The sequence below is a fragment of the Copadichromis virginalis genome, linkage group LG9, assembly GCF_057382275.1.
Source record: "Copadichromis virginalis isolate Kocher_CV1m ecotype Utaka linkage group LG9, C_Virginalis_male_GT1.1, whole genome shotgun sequence".
Lineage (NCBI taxonomy): Eukaryota > Metazoa > Chordata > Actinopteri > Cichliformes > Cichlidae > Copadichromis > Copadichromis virginalis.
Window position 1 is genome coordinate 34897195 of NC_140626.1, and position 23227 is coordinate 34920421.

General features: G+C 45.2%; 1 protein-coding gene across 4 annotated transcripts in view; it reads right to left on the reverse strand.

Annotated features, from left to right (window-relative positions):
• The window catches only part of LOC146702396 (NACHT, LRR and PYD domains-containing protein 12-like), a 38754-nt gene extending 15527 nt beyond the window's left edge, over nucleotides 1–23227 (reverse strand). For 2 of the 4 annotated variants that reach the window (XM_085469046.1, XM_085469044.1), the window contains exons 1-9: nucleotides 23167–23227; nucleotides 21721–21856; nucleotides 21295–21396; nucleotides 20497–20598; nucleotides 18558–18659; nucleotides 18101–18232; nucleotides 17461–17696; nucleotides 15440–17360; nucleotides 4343–4516 (exon numbers count right to left, since the gene is read on the reverse strand). In XM_085469046.1, the coding sequence (XP_085325172.1) occupies nucleotides 4343–4516; nucleotides 15440–17360; nucleotides 17461–17696; nucleotides 18101–18232; nucleotides 18558–18659; nucleotides 20497–20598; nucleotides 21295–21396; nucleotides 21721–21830 (2879 nt within the window). In that variant the 5' untranslated portion in view covers nucleotides 21831–21856; nucleotides 23167–23227. The remainder of the gene's footprint in view (nucleotides 1–4342; nucleotides 4517–15439; nucleotides 17361–17460; nucleotides 17697–18100; nucleotides 18233–18557; nucleotides 18660–20496; nucleotides 20599–21294; nucleotides 21397–21720; nucleotides 21857–23166) is intronic. The other 2 variants (XM_085469045.1, XM_085469047.1) reach the window with 2 other exon arrangements.

Genomic DNA, 23227 nt, shown 5'->3' on the forward strand with positions numbered 1-23227 from the left:
CTTTGGCGACAGTGGGAAGGAAAAACTCCCTTTTAACAGGAAGAAACCTCCAGCAGAACCAGGCTCAGGGAGGGGCGGGGCCATCTGCTGCGACCGGTTGGGGTGAGAGAAGGAAGACAGGATGAAAGACATGCTGTGGAAGAGAGACAGAGGTTAATAACAGATATGATTCAATGCAGAGAGGTCTGTTAATACATAGTGAGTGAGAAAGGTGACTGGAAAGGAAAAACTCAATGCATCATGGGAATCCCCCGGCAGCCTACATCTATTGCAGCATAACTAAGGGAGGATTCAGGGTCACCTGGTCCAGCCCTAACTATATGCTTTAGCAAAAAGGAAAGTTTGAAGCCTAATCTTAAAAGTAGAGATAGTGTCTGTCTCCTGAATCCAAACTGGAAGCTGGTTCCACAGAAGAGGGGCCTGAAAACTGAAGGCTCTGCCTCCCATTCTACTTTTAAATACTCTAGGAACAACAAGTAGGCCTGCAGAGCGAGAGCGAAGTGCTCTAATAGGGTGATATGGTACTACAAGGTCATTAAGATAAGATGGGGCCTGATTATTTAAGACCTTGTATGTGAGGAGCAGGATTTTGAATTCTGGATTTAACAGGAAGCCAGTGAAGGGAAGCCAATATAGGAGAAATCTGCTCTCTTTCTAGTCCCTGTCAGGACTCTTGCTGCAGCATTTTGGATCAGCTGAAGGCTTTTCAGCGAGTTTTTTAGGACATCCTGATAATAATGAATTACAGTCGTCCAGCCTGGAAGTAATAAATGCATGAACTAGTTTTTCAGCGTCACTCTGAGACAGGATATTTCTAATTTTAGAGATGTTGCGCAAATGGAAGAAAGCAGTCTTACATATTTGTTTAATATGAGCGTTGAAGGACATGTCCTGGTCAAAAATGACTCCAAGGTTCCTCACAGCGTTACTGGAGGCCAAGGTAATGCCATCCAGAGTAAGAATCTGGTTAGATACCATATTTCTACGATTTTCAGGGTCGAGTACAATAACCTCAGTTTGATCTGAATTAAGAAGCAGAAAGTTAGCGGCCATCCAGGTCTTTATGTCTTTAAGACATTCCTGCAGTTTAACTAATTGGTGTGTGTTATCTGGCTTCATGGACAGATAGAGCTGGGTGTCATCTGCATAGCAGTGAAAATGTATGCTATGTCTTCTAATGATGCTGCCTAAGGGAAGCATGTATAATGTAAACAGAATTGGTCCTAGCACTGAACCCTGTGGAACTCCATAATTAACCTCAGTGTGTGAAGAGGACTCTCCATTTACATGCACAAATTGGAGTCTATTAGATAGATATGATACAAACCACTGCAGCGCAGTACCTGTAATACCTACAGCATGTTCTAATCGCTCTAATAGGATATTATGGTCAACAGTATCGAACGCTGCACTGAGGTCTAGCAGGACAAGCACAGAGATGAGTCCACTGTCAGAGGCCATAAGAAGATCATTTGTAACCTTCACTAAAGCTGTTTCTGTGCTGTGCTGAGCTCTGAAACCTGACTGAAACTCTTCAAATAAACCTCTGCAGATGATCTGTTAGCTGTTTGACAACTACTCTTTCAAGGATTTTTGATATGAAAGGTTGGAGATTGGCCTATACTTAGCTAAGACTGCTGGGTCTAGAGATGGCTTTTTGAGTAAAGGTTTAACTACAGCCAGCTTGAAGGCCTGCGGTACATAGCCGATTATTAGAGATAGGTTGATCATATTTAAGATCGAAGAATTAATTAATGGCAGGACTTCTTTGAGCAGTTTTGTAGGAATGGGGTCTAAAAGACACGTTGATAGTTTGGAGGATTTAATTTTTACAAATTAAATACCATTGCATACCGACGACATTGAAAAAAGGCACATAAAATTGTACACATTTTAGATCTGAACTTGTTGTGTGCTGTGTGTACATACACAACAAACATATTTTCTTTTTTCAGAAAATTCCTTCTCAAAATAACCCACTTGAAAAAAATCAACACCAAGAGACAATGACTTAGTCCTGATGTTTCTAAACAAGAAAGGAAAAAATAGTGACTGTGGGTTCATCCAAATCTCACAGAAAGCAAAAGCAGGGAGAATTTCATGGTTTAATCCAGGAGTTGAAACTGTAACTTCTTTGTTGCAGAAACCTACAGTAGGATGATTGTTTTTGTTTAAATCAACCAAACTGCCTGAGTTAGTTAAGGATATACTTCATCCACTGACAGCCTCAACACAGCATTTAATCTGTTATTAGACTCAATTGGTTTCTCTCAAAGGGTAACCCTATCCTAGGCCTGGTCTTCTGAATCGCTTTTTTTCTGGTCCCTCACCCAGGACCAATTTGCCATGGGAGACCCTACCAACATAGCCCCTGGGATCCCTTGGACACACAAACCCCTCCACCATGATAAGACAGTGATTTGCGGATAATGTTGCGTGGAGATCAGGGGCCAGTACCCCTGGACTGGCAGACCGGGGTGGTGGTCCCCATCTTTAAGAAAGGGGACCAGAGGGTGTGTTCCAACTACAGGGGAATCACACTCCTCAGTCTCCCTGGGAAAGTCTATGCCAGGGTGCTGGAGAGGAGAGTTTGTCCGTTAGTCGAACCTCTGATACAGGAGGAACAATGTGGTTTTTGTCCTGGTCATGGAACCCTGGACGAGCTCTTTATCCTCTCAAGGACACTCAAGGGCGCATGGGAGTTTGCCAAACCAGTCTACATGTGTTTTGTGGACTTGGAGAAGGCATTTGAATGTGTCCCTCGGGGGGTCCTTTGGGGGGTGCTCCGAGAGTATGGGGTGTCTGGCCCATTGCTAAGAGCCACTCAGTCATTATACGTTGCAAGAGCTTGGTCCGCATTGCCGGCAATAAGACGGACTCGTTCTTGGTGCGTGATGGATTCCGCCAGGACTGCCCTTTGCCACCGATTCTGTTCAGAATTCCGCCACTTGGCTACGATAGGCGTAGCCAAGTGGCGGAAGGCTTTCACTCCAGTGGTCTCAGGATCTCATCTCTACTTTTTTCAGATGATGTGGTTCTGTTGGCTTCATCAGGTGATAGCCTCCAGCTCGCCTTGGAAAGGTTCGCAGCCGAGTGTGAAGCGGTGGAAATGAGAATCATCACCTCCAAATCTGAGGCCATGGTCCTCAGCCGGAAAAGGGTGGAGTGCCCACTCTGGGTCAGGGACGAGACCCTGATCCGAATGGAGTTTAGTATCTCGGGGTCTTGTTCACGAGTGATGGGAGAAGGGAGTGGGAGATCGACAGATGGATTGGTGCAGCGGCTGCAGTGATGCGGACGCTGTACTGGTCTGTTGTGGTGAAGAGAGAGCTGAGTGTAAAAGCGAAGCTCTCAATTTACAATTTGATGCAGGTACTGTCAGACTGAATGAGAGTGTTAGCCAACAAAGTCAGGTTAGCCAAAACATTGTGGTTAACAGTCCTGCCAGGGTTCCACAGAGAGCGACGAGAGGTGGACCAGAAGGATTGGATTGGCTTAGAATTATCCTGATGAAAATTCTGGCGGGAGAGCTGATAAATGTACTTTTGGCGAGGGAGGAAAACGATATCCGTGTGGAGATGAAGAACAGCCGTCGGTGGAGCAGCCAGGGAAAATCAGAGTAGGAGGAGCTCATTGGCTGTGTATTGAAGTCCATTACCAGGTCGACAGATCGATGACACAAGGATAAAGACTCACACAGACTGTGTGTAGATCCTGGGAGGCCACATCGCGGACAGGAGCAGACACTGGTGGGCCGTACAGACAGGAAGAGGGGAGGATGGGGATGGAAGAAGCCGGGACGCCGGTAGAGGATATCAGTGAGTAGCAATAACATCAGCAGGAGCAAGGGGTATCAAGAGCAAGGGGGCAAGTAGGAAATAACAAGAAGCAAGTAGCATGGGTAGAAAGCAGGAATAGCGAAGAAAAGTAGCGAGAGGGTTAGCGGTGAGTAGAGGCAGCAAGTCGCGCCAGCGTTCACCAGCCTTATTCACATCCCTCATACACTCTACAGCCTCATCAGTACTGACTTCATCTTCACTGACTCATGGAGCACAATATGAACCTGTGAAGGCTGAAAAACTGTCCTCCCAAATCTCCCCATCCCCACTACACTTCTGTCAGCCTTCAAGTGAACCCTGCTCAAGTCTGTCACTTTTATTTGGAGCCAAAAGGGAAGACTGTTGTTCAGTCATTCATAAAGACACCACATTTCTGAAAGCACTCAAACTTCTTCACATTTGTCTTTAGAGACATTCTGAACAATTAGGAACTAAAGACAGTTTCAAACATTAATCAAAGATTTGAAATATAGAAAAACAACAGCTGCAGTCAGTGAACTCACCTCAGAGTCTCCAGTCGACAGTTTGGACTCTCCAGTCCAGCACACAGAAGATTCGCTCCTGAATCCTGCAGGTCGTTGTAACTCATATCCAGCTCTGTCAGATGGGAGGGGTTGGACTTCAGAGCTGAGGCCACAACTTTACAGTGAGTCGCTGAGAGTCGACAATTGGTCAGTCTGTGATTATAGAAAATATAATGTGCGTTATTATAAAGCCTGCTGCTGTCAGATACGACTCTTCATGTCGACATGCAGGAAAAATCTGCTGACTGTTACCAAATGGAGCAGTAATCTCATCACTGGACAATAATGATGGATGAACTCAGAAGTGCTGATATCATATCTGATTTCAGACTAAAAAGGAACCAAAAGAAACAACCATCATGACTCAGAAACCTTGGTTCAGAACTGCAGCAGGATTTCCAGGCAACATGACATCTACTACAGCAACACGTTCTCACTCCCAAAGCGTAACATTCTATGCTAGGTGACAAATCGTCGGTATAATACGCTTCCAGGAAAACCCATCCCATTTTACGAGTCAGAGTCTGCACCAAAATAAGAAATGTTGATGGTGAGGCAGAAGTTGAAGAAAAGTGAATCAGACAATGGCTGAAGCACTTGAAACATCACTCTTTTCTCTGCCAGTACCACCTTCCAAACAAAGACTCCACTGTAGCAGCATTGTAGGCGTAAACAAGCGTAAACATAAGAGCAGCTTACACTGCTTGATGTTGAGAATTGAAAGAATTAATTATTCTGATTCGGCATTCCTGACTGAGGGTTTCTGACTGAGGTTTATGTCTGTGAGGGTGAGGGTAGTAATCTTCTTATTAATGTGTGATGTTAAATGCAGGAAAGCATTAGCATTAAGTACATTTACTGCTTTCAGAATAAAGGAAAACATTTTCAGCCATAGCGCTATGAGTCACAGGTAAATATATTTACAACAATGTATGATTCAACCTGCTGAAATTAATTAGCAGACATAAGTCCCCAGGTTTCATCTAAACTTACATCAACTCTTTTTCACATTTTCAGGGTTTTAGCCCTGAGGAGGATCAACCCCCGCAAGGTAGCAGAACCAGATAACATCCTGGGACAAGCCCTTAAAACCCTCTACTACATGGCTTTTTAATTTTGGGGGAAAAAATATTTCTCCCTATTTTGGGGGAGCTTTAGGGTCCCTGATAATATATCAATCATAAAATTTGACTGTCACTCCCTGAAAGCTCACTGTCCTCACTTTCTGAGGACAGAAAGTGCACATTCCCTTGGTTTCTGTCATGGTCCGGGTGAGCACGGGGTTTTTCCACTCCGCTGGGTTCTACCTTCAGGCAGAGACTCCAATCAGCTTCCACACCTGGTTCCAATCAAGTCACCTGCATATAAGACCAGCATTCACAACAGACCTCTGCCAGATCTTCTGCTAACCCATGTCAGTGCTAGGCTGCGAACCCCTTGTGAGAACCCTCAACTACTGCTTTTTCCCTCACCGTGTTTTCTTTGTCATAGGACCCACCTGGCAGTCACGTTTCCCGAACTACTCTCATCTCCGCCTGGACGCTGGTTCTGTCATCTGGTTTCTTCCTCTCCACCATCGGACTACACCTGCCTGCCTCCCTGCCAAGTCCCTCACTCCACGCATATTCTGGATCCTCTCTGGACACTCCTCACCCGGAACCCCCTGGACACCCCTTCCTCGCATGACACTTTAAACCTGCAACGCTGACTGCGTACCTCCATCCAAGCCGCTGCCCCTTTTTTCCATCCGTGAAATCCAGCACCTAGCCATAGCACTCAGTTTCATGTTCACAGTTTGGCCTCACAGTTCACAGTTCATAGCATTTCATAATTCATAGCATTCATAGTCTCCTGTTGTGTAATTTCACTAGACACTTGTAAATAAAGCACTGTGTTCACGCCCGTTTGCCTCCCTCTGTGTCTGCATTTGAGTCCACACCCACAGCCGGGCCCTCTCGGCCGTAACAGTTTCCTTCCATAAAAGGTATTTACATCCATGTCCTGTAATTATGAGTAGATTGTAAAGTAAAAAACATTGACTATGATCATATAAATGCAAACAAACACATCTCTACACACATATGCAAATGCATTATATTGCCTGAAAAAAATTGATGATGACTGAGTCAGACTAATGTACACCAGCTTTCACTTTCAAACCATTTCCTAGTCTGCTTCTCTTCACTGTTAAAGGTTTTGTAACAAAAAAGTAATCCAACACCTTTAACCACCATTTTAAACCCATGACTCATTTAAAGTACACATACAGTAACAATTATTGTAAAAATCTGAAAAAAAGCCAGATATCACAATACTCTATCACGTAAGAATTATGTGCCATATATCTAGTAAAAATCACAAATAACAGGTAATGTAAAGATTAATGTTTCGTACACACACGCACACTGTTAACTATAGTCACTGATCTAAGGCCCTCTCTGAGACAGTAGACTGATTTTTCTTCAGTTGTTGTTTTTTTTTTTTAACCATGTCAAGTGTTTTATTTAGCTGTTTTAAATATAAGTAACAGTAGGCTATTTAGAATCAATCAAGGTCAGTTGACAATAAAAATAAAATTTCTGTATGTGATTAGCATGATACAGATCTCAACCAGACGGATAATATTCCATGCACCATCTGTCTTTCTTTTCTTAACCACTTATTCAATTAGGAGTTATGTCCTGAATCCTGCCTTGGCTGTAGACAAAGGCAGGTACATCTGAGCAGGTAATCAGTTCATCACACAGCGATACACAAGTATTCACTCTCACATCACTAACAAAAGAAATTCTACAATCACTAGTTATTCACACAAGCATGCCTTTTTAAAGTGGGGGAGAACACACAAATTTGCGTTTAGTATTATGTATATTTGAAGAACTCCTCAGTGAATTGCTACCTTATTGTGGTGGAGGGATTTGCATACCAGTGGGCTTTTGCCCTCTGGTAGGGTTTCTCATAGCAAGGTCTTGTGTGAGGGACCAGACAAAGCGTGATTTCATAACACCTACACTAATAAATGGTAAATGGCCTGTATTTGTATAGCGCCTTACTTAGTCCCTATGGACCCCAAAGCGCTTAACACTACATTCAGTCACCCACACACACATTCACACACTGGTGATGGCAAGCTACATTGTAGCCACAGCTGCCCTGGGGCGCACTGACAGAGGCAAGGCTGCCTCTGACCACCACCACCAGTAGAAGGCGAAGTGCAGGTGAAGTGTCTTGCCCAAGGACACAACGACCAAGACTGTGGGAGCCGGGCTCGAACCGGTAACCTTCTGATTACAAGACGAACTGCCAACTCTTGAGCCATGATTGCCCCTTAAAGTCAAAAGTGTGGACACACCTTCTCATTTAATGTTTTTCTTTATTTTTACTACTTTCAGCATTGTAGATACATACAGAAGGCATCAAATATATGAAGCAAGATATATGGAATTACTTAGCAAAAAAAAAAAGAAATTGATAAATAATGCTAAATATATTTTATATTTAAGATTTATTAGCCACCCTTTGCTTTGTTGACAGCACTTCTCTCAATGAGGTTCAATGAGGTTCATGATGTAGTCACCTGAAGATGGCCTGGCCTCTACAGTGACTTGACCTAAATCCAATGGAGATGGTTTAGGATGGGATGGACCCCAGAGTGAAGGCAAAATGACCAACAAGTGATCAGCATCTCTGGGAACTCCTTCAAGACTATTGGAAAACAATTTCAGGTGACTACCTCAAGAAGCAAATGTGGCCCGGTTGGTCACAGCCTGAAAAAGGGGCATTAGCCCAGCCCCTGTAAGCCCACCACCGACAGGAGTCGCTGTAGGGGTCAAGTGCAGTGTGTCTTGGGTAGTGGTCAAGGGCAGAGACCCTGGAAGACAATCCCCAGCTACCAAGTCTGGTGATTGAACCTTGAAAATCACCTCTGGTGTGGAGGGAGCCTGAGCTAGTGTGTGAGACTGAGAGGTACTGGCTAGATACAGTTGGCTACCTCAATGCAGAGCATGGGCTCTGGAATCAGTCTCCTGGAGAGTGGCTGAACTGTAGCAGAAGAATTCTGCTATTGACAGATGATGTGGTTCTGTTGTCTTCCTTAGGTGGTGGCTATCAGGGATAGGTCTGTGACCTAGTGTTTTGAGTTTATTTTGTGATTTTGAGTTTCTCATGTTAAGTTTGTGATAATAAGTTCTTGTATTAGTTAGGATTTAATTGTGGATTATTCTAGATTTTGTTTCATCTTTGCTTCCTTAGTTTAGGTGTCATGTTTCCTGTCCAGACATGTGTTTCATGTCTTTGTTGTCATTCAGCGGCTGTGTGAAGGCAAGAGAGGACCCAAATGCCGCCTTAAAGTCTGTGCTATCTGTGCTGTTGTGTTGGTATGTGTCGGGCTGTGAGCTGAAAAGCTACAGCTGGCTGTATGTGTACAGCAACCGTGTGTGAAAAGTGGCCTATAAAGAAACATCATCATGGAAACATCATTGGATCTGCCGTGATATGTTTACAATGGGACTTTTGCTCCTGAACCTCTGCGCACAGCGTCTGCAAATCGGGGCTGTACGAAGTCACTTGCATCTTTACGCAGGACTGTAAGCTGTCGTCTGTGAGGCATGAGCGGTGTTTGTTTTTAACATAGTTCACGGTGGAGAACAGCTGCTGACATAATGTGGATCCGAAGATCCATAATTGGCCTACCTGGGGTTGAAAGTCTCGATAAATGCATGGCATTTCGGCGGGTACACGGGCTTCCGCGAGTGTGATACTTATTTTGAGCGATGAAAAAATAATAGAATATAATTTTATTTTATATTTCAATATCACACTAATCTTCCAATTTAGAACTACAAGTTAAAAAAGAACTAATATAAATAAAATACACTTCAGCTAAATACTTCTAATTTATTTTCCCAAACCACGCGGAGCCGCAGGCTGCCGACCCCTGCCCTAGAGGGATGACGCAACATGGAACAAAGGGATATTCTGATTTTGTGATTTTGTTTTTCGAGTCCGAAAACAAAATAACCACAAAAACTGGAGCACAGGCAGCAAATCAAAATCAGTTCGGGAGGCCGACCCGGAGGATGGCATCACAATAGTGTGAAACAGTTCAGTTCAGGAGGCCGACCGTGTGGACGGCAACGGCGGCGACATGAAAACAGTTCAGGGGGCCAACCGTGCGGACGCCAACGGCGGCGACGTGAAAACAGTTCAGGGGGCCAACCGTGCGGACGCCAACGGCGGTGGCGGGGAAACAGCTGACGACAGAGCTGAAGGTCGGCCGTGGGGAAGGCAGCGGCGGCGACGCAGGAGAAGGAGACGACAGTGCTGATCCATAGGCCGCCCACGACAACGATGACATCCGGCTAGGGGCCCAGAAAGTGGCCAGCAACGCTGAGGTGCTGGATGTACCTTGCACGGCGGTGTAACAACCGCAGGACCAGGCGAGGCAGAAGCAGAGGCTGGACCACGGACCCTCCAGCGGAGACAGGTTGCTGGCCGGGCTCACCAGAACCCCCAGCGGAGACAAGGAAGTGTTGGCCAGGCTCTCCAGAACCCCCAGTGGAGTTGAGGAAGTGCTGGCCGGGCTCTCCAGAACCCCCAGCGGACAGGAGGAAGGGCTGGCCTGGCTCTCCAGAACGCCCAGCAGATGAGGAAGGTGGCGGCGTGGGAGCCGCAGAGTCCTGGATGGGCTCACCCGAGCTTCCAGCAGGAGCTGATGTAGGGCTAGAGGGTGTGGGGACCCCTGACTGAACATTAGGCTGACTAGGTGGGTGAGTGTGTAGCTGACCAGGGAACTGAAGTGCTACAGGGGACTGCACTAAAGTCTGAACTGGCACACGGGACTGAACTGATGGCTGTAGTAACGGTTGTGGTGACAGTGGAGTAGGTGGTGGAGTGGACGACTGAGTTAATGGTGACTGAGCTAATGGGTCAGCTAAAGAGTGCATTAATGGCAGGACTACAGGTTGAATGCCTGACTGAGCAGCAGCCTGAATGGCTGAGTGTAGTGATGGTTGTGGTGGAAGAGAAGCAGGTGGTAGTGTGGATGATGGAGCTAAGGGCAACTGAGTGACAGACCGAACCTATTCTGAGCCAAGGTGTGAAACTGGGTGTGGGTCCCAATCACAAACCCGAAACTCTGGCTGATTGGGGCCCACACCCAGTTTCACACCTTGGCTCAGGCGATTAGAGGATCATCAGGGGGTCCTTTTGTCCCTCTGTGGGGGGTTACTCCCACTAGGTTTATATCTGGGACTCTCCACCATTTGACCTTAGAACTGAAGAAGCTTCTCGGATGAGAGGTGAAACGTCTTCAAGTAACTTAAAGAAGTCCAGACGCTTTTCTTTGCAAGCTCCTTTGACTTTGTTTCCTGTTCTTATGCTGTCCTCCTGTAGCCCAGCATGAGTAGAGGTCTCTTTTTTTCCTCTTGTACTTTTCCCATTGTAGTGTACATTTCAGTGGTTTTTCTGTAATGCAACCGTTCTCTGACTTGTATCCCCATGTGATGTCTGTGTTGTGTGTGTAAGGTCGGGGGCGGGTTCATTCCACTGCAGGGCAACCTGCTTGTGGCGAATAAAATTTGAACTTGAACTTGAACTGATGACTGAAGTGATGGTGGAGGTGAAAATGGAGCTTGTGGTGGGGTAGATGACTGAGGTGCGGGGGACACAGGAGACGGAACTACAGATTGAACTGAGGGAGACTGGGTAGCAAACTGAACTAGTGGTAGTAATGGCGGTTGGGGAGAAGGCTGGACTGTGCACTGGGGAGAAGGCTGAATGACTGACTGAGGAGCATCCTGAGCAGCTGAGTGTAGTGATGGTTGTGGGACCGGATGTAGGACAGGTGGTGGTGTAGGTTCCTCTGAGCCTGCAATGCGGATGAAGGGTGCAGGCACCTGCTGGACACCAGTCGCTCCCACCTGAGGAGTAGGTACAGGTGCAGATATCGGCTGGGTCCTGGCAGGCCTCACCTCAGGGGTTGGCACAGGTTTCGGCAGGGACTGGGCGGCTGCTGTCCCCGCCCGAGGAGCTGATACGAGTGCAGGGACCAACAGAGCCTCAGCCGACCCGGAAACCGGAACAGGGACCAGCTGCGTGTCAGCCCTCCTCACCTGGGGAACTGAGGCAGGTGCAGGGGAGTGCTGGGCCGCAGCTATCCCTAGAGCACAAGGGGCCTGGGAGGCGGCCCTAGAAAGAACAGTCTGCAAGAGATTAATTCCCTGCCCTGAGTGAGCGGATGAGAAACAGTGCTCTGACCTCGCAGATTTAAGTGTGCTAAAGCTGTAGCTTACAGGCACTAGAGCACCACCTTCAGGGTTTACAAACTCTAGAGAAGTGTGATCAGCTGATGCACCAACAGTCTTTGAGCTTCTTTCTTTATAAATAAATATGCCTTGCCTTGCCTTCTTCGGAACTAACCATGCTTATACTGTCAGAGGAGGGGTTAATAGCCGATGTAAACATAGTCCCGTGCACTGGAAAGGCAGATGAAACAAAGTCTTTTGCCTCCGGATCGCTGGAAATAGTAAACCCAGGGAAAACAGTGGTGGGTATAGAGTCCCCTGACTTAAGAACATTCGAATTATAGACACGTCAGAATGGACTTTCCCCTGGGGTGATGGCTCAGAAGTAACAAGCTGGGGTCGAGCTATCACAGGAACATTTATAGTCTCTAACTTTACTGCTTTAACATCTAAGGAGGCAGGTTTTAAAGCCGCAGTTGTGAGCTTAACTGCAAAACAATCATCCTCAGCAGACACACAGGTAAAAGGCACAGAAAGAGGTATCTCTAACTCAGAAAATGCTGACTTCAAGTTTTCAGACTTAGGAAACACAAGCGAAGGATAATGTTTCTCAAATATGAGTCCAAACGTAGGAGAAACGGTCTCTGAGTTGACCCTCTGGGCAGTACAACAGTTCATAAGAAGTTCAGCTTCAGATTCAACATTTACAGATTGTGAGCCTTTAGGGCCTGAGGCAAGAGTCACAGAGTGAGAGGGAATGGAGAAGGGCTCCGCGGCAGCGGCGTCGAAAAACTCTCTCGTTGGAGCAGCTGCTGTTGCGCTACTGAAAGCCCCGTCTGCTGCTGCAATACTGTCGCGGCGAGCTTTGTTCGCTGCTGCTGCGGCGGCTGCCTGGCGGAGATCTCCGTCTGCTATCACTGTGGCGTGGAATCCCGGGAAAAGACGCGGTCTGCCAGCTCACGAGCTTGTGACGCCTCCTTGGCTCGGCTCAGTTCATCAATAAAGCCCTCATACCAGCTGAGCTGGCGAAGGAAAGGGTTTCCCCTCGACTATTGCCCTCATGGCATTAAGTCCGACAGAAATTGTCCATGAGTCCGAGGTGTGGGTTATTTGCCTAACCAGACTCTGTACACGGAGAATTTCTTCCTCACGGGTAGAGCCTGCTGGGTCCATTTCGTGGTTGCGTCGTTCTGTCATGCGGCGGCCTTGTGAAGGCAAGAGAGGACCCAAACGCACGGCTCAAGACATGCGGGGATAAACTCGAAAGGCAGGTCTTTATTAATAGGAACATAAGAAGTCATACAAAACTATACTGGGAGAAACTAAAGCTGAGGCTGGGGGAGGCTGGGAAGACACGAGGGAATGCACACAACCTAGAGGGACGACGAAACATGGAACAAAGGGATACTGTGACATAAATACACAGAAGGTAATGAGGGAAGTGGGAACACATGGGGAGCACAGCTGAGGACAATTACTCATGACAGAGCGGGGAGGACACGAAATTGAAAATACTGACACCAAGATGTGGACCTTAAACACAACACAGAGTACACAGAGAGGAGCACAGAGAGAGGCAGAGAGAGAGAAGCAGAGAACAAGAAGGAATACACGAGGGGATGAGGAGAACACAGAACACGGTAACAGAACAAACACCACAATATAAGCACGGACACAGGGGGAATCCAAATACCAAACCAAACAATCCTATGAACATAAAGAACAAAATACAAAACCACAGGAAAACTAAGAACACTGGGTCAAAATGACCCAGGACCATGACATTTGTTGTGTCCACATTGTCAAGCTTGTGTGTCAATTCTACATCTCTCCATTTTTTCTGTTTTATTTTGAAGAGTCTGGTGTTTCCATGTTCAGTGTGTTTTGTTTTACTTCCCCCGTGGCATCATGTTCATTTGTGTCAAGTGTGTCTCCCCATTAGCCTCCTGTGTATTTAAGTCCTCTGTCTCCTTCTGTTCTTTGTCGGGTCATCTGTTTATGTCATGCCAAGCCAGGTCAGGTCACAGAGTCTTGTTTTCTACTGTTCAAGTTCATGTTCATGTGCAGGTCAGGTTTAGTTTTCTTCACGTTCACGTTTCACATATTCCTGTTCAGTTTCATGTTCTAATTATCCTATTTGCTTAGCTGCTCCCAGTGTAGGTTTAGTTCAGTTTTTCCCTCATTTTGCTGTGTTTTCTGTTTATGTAATCAGCTACAATAAAGGCTTGCTTTTTGTTATACCTTAGTTCATTTATCCCGTGTCTGCTTTTGGATCTGCTCCATAAATACATGACAGGTGGACTCCAGCTTACACTGGAGCAGTTTGCAGCCGCGTGTCATGTGGTGGGAATGAGAATGAATACCTCCAAGTCTGAGGCCATGGTCCTCAGATGGAAAAAGGTGGAATGCCCACTTAGGACAGCAACTTGTCCCTGACCCTGTGTAGAGCGGTTTAATTATCTCAGGGTCATTTTCATGAGTGAGGAGAGAGGGGAGCACGAGACTCCCTTTTGTGTCTTCCTCCTCTCACCCCAACCAGTTGCAGCAAATGGCTGTCGCTCCTTGAGCTTGGTTTTACTGGGGATTGCTTCCTGTTAAAAGGGAGTTTTTCGTTCCCACTGTCATGACGGGTTGATGTTGCGGCTGGAGTGATGCAGATGCTGCACCGGTCCATCGTGGTGAAAAGAAACCTGAGCAAGATCATAGAAACAAGTGGCACAAATGAGCTTTCTCTAAAGGGTGGCTGGGCTCTCTCTTCGATATTAGTGGTGTGTAATACTGCTTATTTGGTATGATCCAATACCAAGTAAATACGGGCCAGTATGGCCAATACCAATACCTTTCAATAAATAAGGTGGATGCGTCATGATCTTAAGTGTTTTTTGTGATGTTTCATTTTTTATTATTAAATAGTTAAAACCCAGGACATAATTAGGACAAAGTTTATAATTAAATACAAAATGCTTTATGATTGTGGTGGGGTGTGGTCTGCGATGCTGCTTCAGGTGAGATGGACTCACCCGCACGGCATCTGCAATCACGCCTTGCTGGCTTGTGCTCTGCTTGTGTTGTTGTTGTTTTTGGTGGTGATGTGTACAGCTGGCAGCGGGAGAGCTGCAGCCGTTGAATGTAGTGTTACAGCAACTGTGAGATTATTAGAAAAATAAATGATGCTGCGAAGCATGAATATGTCTTTGGGTCTGCGGTGGTGATTTAGTTATCAAGTTGTTTTTTGTTTTTGTTATTTTAGAAAAATCTTAAAGTGCACGCAAACCAATGAACAAATTAAAACAAACAAGTACTGTTGAGAAACTATAACAAAAAAAATTACAATTAAAATTCTCAACAACAAAAACAACTGGTGAAAATATAATTAATATGTAAAGAATGTAACAACCCCCAAAGCATCTAAGTCAGGTCACATGACAGCGCAACACCTAAGCACAAGAGGGGGGAGGGGCAGTAAAATGTGTCTGCTCTGCACTGACACGGGAGCAGCGAGTCCAGCAACCTGGCCGTTTTGTCTTTGCCGAAAGCACAGTATTGCAAACAAGAGCCGAACTTAAAGTAAAGAATCTCTCTCACCAGGCTAGTATCGATCCGATACTGATGCCAAATTGGTATCGATACAATCTGCCTTGAGATAATGCCTTGGTGTTCCCCTAGACAAGCTAGAGGAGGTGCTTAGGGAGAAAGAGGTATGGGCTTCACTGCTGCTGGACTCGGATAATTGGAAGAGAATGAATGGCTGAATGAATGAATAGATGGATGGATATATCTGAAGAACAAAAGTAATAATTTACACAGATTATTGATGTTAATCTGCACTCACCGAGCCTTTCTGCAGTTCTTCACAGCTGGAATCAGTCTCAGTCTTCCCTGGTATGATGTGTTGTACTTCTGCAGGTCCAACTCATCCAGAACCAACTCGGACATCTGCAACATGTAGGCCAGAGCTGAGCAGTGGATCTCAGAGAGTTCCTTCTCTGATCTGTTCTCTGACTTCAGGAACTCTTGGATCTCCTGATGTACTGTGAGGTCGTTCATCTCCATCAGACAGTGGAAGATGTTGATGCTTCTTTCAGGAGAGATTTCATTATCGTTCTTCCACTTCAGGTTGTCAATAACACTTTGGAGGTTTTCTGGACTGTTCTCTGTCTGACCCAGCAGACCTCCTAAGAGTGTCTGGTTAGACTCCAGACAGAGGCCATGAAGGAAGCGGACAAACAGGTCCAGCTGACCACTACTACTTTGGAAGGATTTCTCCATGACTTTCCACAGGAAATCATCCAGAGATGAAGATCTCTGTGCAAGCGCCTGAGTAGAATAAGGCTTCTGAGACACCCACAAATCATTCAGAGATAATTTCCTCTGGAGAATCATTTCTGGATCATCAAACAGATCATAATCATAATCATTATGATGATCATCCTCCCAGGTTTCACCAAGAAAATACTTCAGCACATCTGTCTTCTTGTTGATGTGACAGTGGAACATGTAGACTGCAGCCAGAAACTCCTGAATGCTCAGATGAACAAAGCAGTAGACTGGTTTCTGGAAGATCACACACTCTCTTTTGAAGATCTCTGTACAAACTCCTGAGTACACCGAGGCCTCTGTCACATCCAGACCACACTGCTCCAGGTCTTCTTGGTAGAACATGATGTTTCCTTTCTCCAGATGTTCAAACGCCAGCCTCCCCAGCTTCAGAAGAACTTCCCTGTCAACCTCCGTCAGCTCCTGTGGACTCGTCTCACGTCCCTCGTGGTACTTGTTCTTCTTCCTCTTTGTCTGAACCAGCAGGAAGTGTGAGTACATGTCAGTCAGGGTCTTGGGCAGCTCTCCTCTCTTCTCTGTAGTCAACATGTGCTCCAGAACTGTAGCAGTGATCCAGCAGAAGACTGGGATTCTACACATGATGTGGAGGCTCCTGGATGTCTTCATGTGGGAGATGATTCTGCTGGACAGCTCTTCATCACTGAATCTCCTCCTGAAGTACTCCTCCTTCTGGGCGTCGGTGAAGCCTCGTACTTCTGTTAGCCTGTCAACACATGTAGGAGGGATCTGATTGGCTGCTGCGGGTCGGGAAGTTATCCAGACGAGAGCCGAGGGAAGCAGATTCCCCTGGATGAGGTTTGTCAGCAGCTGGCTGACTGATGACTTCTGTGTGACATCAGACAGCAGCTTCCTGTTGGTGAAATCCAATGAAAGTCTGCTTTCATCCAGGCCGTCAAAGATGAACAGAAGCTGAGAGACAGCCAGCTTCTCTGCTGAGACCTTCTGTAATGTTGGATGGAAAACATGGAGCAGCTCCAGAAGACTGTACTGCTCATCTCTGATCAGGTTCAGCTCCCTGAATGAAAGCAGAACCACCACACTGACATGTTGGTTCTCCAAGCCCTCTGCCCAGTCCAGAGTGAACTTCTGCACTGAGAAGGTTTTTCCAACACCAGCCACGCCGTTGGTCAGAACCACTCTGATGGGTCTCTGTTGGTCAGGTAAGGCTTTAAAGATGTCCTGGCACCTGATTGGAGCGTCATGGAGGGCGTCCATCTTGGAAGCAGTCTCCAGCTGCCTCACCTCATGTTGGGTATGAACCTCTTCACTCTGTCCCTCTGTGATGTAGAGCTCAGTGTAGATGGTGTTGAGGAGAGTTCTACTTCCTGTTTCATCACTTCCTTCAGTCACACGTTCACATCTCCTCCTCAGACTGATCTTATGTTCATCTAAAACCTCCTGCAGACCAACATCTGCTGAAAGAAAAACAGAAAGAAAACTCTTCAATGTCTGAACAACAACCAGAAGTCCAGTTTTCAGAAATGAGTCCATCAGCAGACAGATGTTCAGTCTTACTTTGTACACAGCTGCTCTGACTGGCTGTCTGCAGTCCAGCTCTGCTTCTGGATCTTTTTCCACACTGGGGACAGGACGAGTCTCCCGATGAAGCAGACTGGTCCCAGTATGAGGAGATGCACTGTCTGCAGAACCAGTGTCCACAGCTGGTAGAGACTGGATCCTTCAGGACGTCCTGACACAAAGCACAGCAGGACAGCTGCTCCTCCACACGAACACCGCTCCTCTTCCTCCCTCTGTGAACACATTTCTTTATCACTAAAATCATTTGAAAACTGTTGGTAAAAAAAGATCCAGATTTCATGACATTGGAGAATCGTTAAAGGTCACAGAACAAAGTAAACGTCTAGCTACTTATCTGTTTAAATTCTGGAATCAAAAAAATAATTCCTTTCATTTCATTAACACCATGAACTTTTTTCTTGTCTGCTTGTCTTATTAAACTGCAACTGATCTGTCTGCAGTTTGCTATGAGAGAAAATAGAACATTTCCTGTAGAGACATCACAGTTAAAAACCTTTTATCTGATTTTGGTTTAAAGCTCATGTTTTACACCATATTCATCCAAAATCATTGAAATTGCAGAGTAGTCACAAACTATCCCAAACCACAATAAATGAGTTAATAGCAGTTCTCTTACGAGGCCAGTTCAGGTCCATAATTGAAGAGCATTGCTGGTCCAGGCCCAAGACTGAATTGTGGAGGTCTGTCTTTCGACCAGTCACTGCTCACAGATAGACAGCTGGATAATGTAGACTGCAACTTCTGACTTCTGCTAACACAAACATATTTGTGATCGTAGGCTATCAGTCTCTTTTCTGATGAATGTCTAGCTCTAAACACACAAACTGCAGCTACTGCAGAAAATGTTTTGTTGTCAGTAACAGTGCTCTTAGATTATATTACAGCTTTTCTAGGTATCAGACAACTGCAGAGATGATCAGAGGAAAACGGGGCAAATAAATGTGTCATAAAAAGATTTTCAATGCCAGGAAATAAATTGTAGTTAAAATTCTGATACACAAAACTGATTTTCACAAATTAAAATTTGACAGAATTATTTACAGTTTATATTCAATACATTCACTTTTTCTTACGTTGTTGGTCCAGGTTCATTACTGAATTGTGGAGGTCTGTCTTTGGACCAGTCACTCCTCATAGACAGACAGCCTAATACTGGAGACTGTGACCTCTGACCTCTGCAAACACAAACATATCGCATCAGTCTGATAAATTCTCTGATGAAATTCTTTTAAGCAGCACACATGCTTGCAGGTGCTGCAGATCATGTGATAGTTTCCCATCAATAATAGTCCTCTTAGATACTTGGGCAGCTAATTTCTAAACAAAAATAATCTATATCTAAAGGATATAGATATCTGATAATGATATCTATATCCTGCAGGACACTGGCCCTCGAGGCCTGGAGTTGCCCACCCCGGGTTTAGGCGATGCTAGTAAAAGCACGTGAGAAGTGAAAGGATGCCTTGAGAAATTATGCACATGGCAGAGTTTGGATGTTTTAAAAAGAGCGATAAAGGACAGAACCTGGCACTGGAAGGATAGTAGGGTGATAACTGGCAACTTGGTGCAGATGCAAAAAGGCTTTCTGCTGCATTTGCAAATAAGGGATAGAGCCAGAAACCCTGATGTCTCACTGCCGTAAAGAATGGCTGCAGCTTAGGATATGGAGATTAGATGGGGAGAAACTGGCATCCCAGTGGTAAAAGAACTTGCTTCTGCATTAGCAAATGAGAACCGGGCATCCTTGTATCAGGAAATTTGCTGCTGCATTTGCGAATGACAGATAGAGAAGAACCTGGCATCCCAGTGCAAACTTACTTGTGCACTTTGTGAAAGGAGGAATAGAAAACATCAGATGGCAGAGCAACTGATTTCCAGCTTCGCATTAAATGGTTTTAGGAGGCAGGTGCACAGAACCAAGCTTTGTCAGGTTTATATGGTTGATTGTCATTTATGCTTAGAAATATTTACTCATATATGCTTAGAGTTTATAATCAATGTCATATTGATAGAGGTCTGATCCTTAGTAGTCTGCAAAGACTGTGTGTGCATTCCAGAGTGTTCTGGCATTCACACAGCTTAAGGTCATGAGAGAGGTTATATCTTCTCTTGCTGATACATGGAATGGCAAACACACGTATATCTGTATTAGTATAAGTGCCTTCTGTTTAGATGGACTGCTGGACTTCCAGACCAGCAGGATTAGGGAAGTCGTTTATGGGGTCACATCTTGAAACCCCCCCCCCACACACACACACAGACGGTACTCTTTGTTCACATGTGTACCTATGTTAATGAACCTATGCATATTCATGTAACCTCAATAAAAGAGCAGTGTTACGAGGGAGCGGACGAGAGTCTGACGGAGGTCAAGTGGGCTGAACGACACTCGGCTCCGGTCGGGTCTCCCTCATGCATAAAGAACTTTGACTACTTGGTGTTCAAAGCTTTTTGCTGTTGTATTTGAATTCTCTCGTTCCAGCGGCGGGTTTGTGTTAGGCAGACCCATCAAGCTTGTCCCTGCTACCAGGCACTGACGGGTGGGTGGAGCTACTTCTATACAAGCTACTGCAAGCAGTAGCTTCTGCCTTTGCAGCTGCAATGTTGCTTCTGCACAGAAGAAGACTTTGGATTCACATTTAGATGTGCGAGGTTAAGATGCAGTTGAAACTGGGCTACAGCCGTGTTTCATGGAAACAGATGTACTGTCATGAACAAACACTCTATTTACAAACTGGATTCATGCCAAGAAGATGGTGTGCTTGGAGTTGGGGTCGGCTGAGTAAGGCATCTCTGTCAGAAGAAGGTAAACACATATTGTCTAAGAACCAGAACGTTGAAACCCACATCCTCAGGGACATTCACTAACAACTGTGCAATAGTAGAAGTTATGCAAAAAAAGAAGCAATTATTCCAATTTTAAGAGCAATGACTGTTTACAAATAATTTATGTCAGTTATAGAATACCTTATTCATAAACAACATTTAAACACTGACACTGAGTTTTCTTACATTGTTGGTCCAGGTTCATTACTGAATTGTGGAGGTCTGTCTTTGGACCAGTCACTCTTCATAGATATACAGCTGGATGTTGGAGACTGTGACCTCTGACCTCTGCAAACACAAATACATTTCTGATCATATCCCATCAGTCTCTCATAAATTCTCTGATGAAATTCTTTTAAGCAGTTCTCAACACACTCATTGCAGCTGCTACAGATAACGTGATAGTTTCCTAGTTCTCTTAGATTAGATTACAGATTTTCTAGGTGACTGATCAAAGGCCAACCCATTCTCGTAAAATTCTACACTAAGTGACAAGTTGTCAGTATATTACGCTTCCAGGCGCCCAACACGTCCCTATATTACGAGATCAGAAAAATGAGGAAACATGAGAACCGTGTGGAATGAACCTACACATGCACGTTCGTTTCACTAAAATCGCTTTGGAAAACACTATCTAACGTCATTAAAGTGCTGGTCAAAATTAGGGATAAGGTTATGGTTAGGGCTGGAATACATGGCTGGAATGTGTATTGCCGCGGGAGCATCATTCTGCTGGATTTCATCCATAACCCAGCATGAAGCATCACGTTCGGGTCTTGACAAATCATCACTATATTATGCCTCAGGAGTGAGAACGGCCTGCAGCTGCAGACGCATTCAGAGTGAAGTAGGGCAAATGAATAACGTTTGTCACTTTAAAAAGATCTATACATTGTAGCCTAAATTCTAACACATAAAACAGATTCGCACAAATTCTAATGTAACTGGGAAATAATTTACAGTTTTAAAGTTCAGTTTTCTTACATTGTCCGTGCAGGTTCATTATGAAATTGTGGAGGTCTGTCTTTGGACCAGTCACTCCTCACAGACACACAGCTGGATGCCGGAGACTGTGACCTCTGACCTCTGCAAACACAAACATCAATAACTGATCAGTTCTCTCTGACAGCCATATGATCAGCTGATCCCTCTGTGATATTGTGGCTGCTTCATAAGGCTGACAGGTCAGCCAATCATCAGCCAGTCTTTCTGTCTCTGAATGAACTCAGTTTGTTCTCAGCTCTTCTCTCTGATTCTGCTGCACTGACTTCACTTAAACTTACAGAGTTCAGATCTCAGCAAGAAAACAAGTCAATAAAAATCAAACTCAGATCAGTTTGAACCAATCACAGATCAATGATTCTGCCATGGTTGTGTTGAAATGACTAATAAAGTTAGGAGTGTTCTTACATTGTTGCTGCAGGTCCATGACTGTAAGGTGGAGGTGTTTGTGTAACCCCGTCACTCCTCACAGACACACAGCTGGATGCTGCAGATGCTGCTCCGTCCTCTTCCTCCATCTTCTTGATGTCAGGGTGGAGTTAGTCTGAGAGGTAAACACACACACTCAGAGGTGCTGTTGTACTGGAAGCATCACACTGACGGCTTTCTAATGTTGGAGCTTTGGCCCTAAAGTCCAAACCAGTTAGTTTAGAGGCTCAAAGTCTTTAAAAACACCAAAACCATCACATTATGTAATAAGTACATGATGATGAAGGAACTCAGTGTGTTTGGATCATCATCATGGTGAGGAGCCCACATGTTACGGCTCCTTTGGAGAGAAGCTGAGGATCACTGCAGGAAGTGAGCTCATGAAACCAAAGTGCTGTTTGTGAGCAGGATGACTCTGTTATTGGACCTGCTCTGTGTTCTACATGTGATCAATACTTCAAATATCTGTAAACATGTCATCTTATATTTGTTGCACTTGGTCACATCTGTCTTTAAAATAGATTTTAATGTCACTGAGTTCTTTTCTACCTTTATTGATTTATTTTGGAATAAATTAAATATAAATGTGCCAAAAACTGCCTGCAGCTTCTGCTCTGTGACAGGAAACTACTGTCAGGCTCAAAATGACTTCAGATTATTCATCACAGGGTGTTTATAGATCACAGGACACGTTACAGTTTTACTGTCTATGTGTTAGTTTAAAAGAATGACGTGATAAGGTCTTACTGTGAATCTAAGCGCTCATTGGCTAATACCCTGAGACTGACAGGTGGTTATCCAATCAGCGTGCGGCCTCACACGGACATAAAACGCTTAAAGTTTGTTTCAGATCAGACCCTGATGTTTCTGCTACAGCCTGTTTACCGATATAATCAATATCAGACATCAGAGCAACAGAAACCTCGGTGATCAGGACGCCGGGACTGAGAACAGGAAGTGGCTCAAACGTCGCACTTTCATAAAATCAGCCTGAACTCCTCTGACGGAGTTTCTGTCGCCATTTTAGTTTTTAAAAATGCCGTCATAGGGGCGGGTCTTACTGTGAACCTGCGCGCTCATTGGCTAATAACTTGAGATTGAAAAGTCGTTATCCAATGAGCGCGCGGCCTCTTCCGACATAAAGTTGTTTCCTTTGAAAAACCAAAGTCTGATTATTTTTGCCTCCACTGACGGAGCCTGTTGTTCCCGCCACAGAGACACAGTAATGTCAGAGCGGTGTTTACACTCAGCTGCCTCAGCACAGCTCTCACTCTCCTCCTGCTCTCTCAGCTAAACTCACTTCCTCTCTACTTACAGGAAACCAGCGCTCAGAGGAGCCGACCGGCCTCACGTTTCACCCACAGACACGAACAGCGTGGAATTATTTTATGTCATAAGAAGAAACATATTCACGTTGACACTCGCCTGCCTCAGCTCCACCTTCCTCCTCCTGCTGCTCTGAACGGAGGATCAACACTTTCACTTT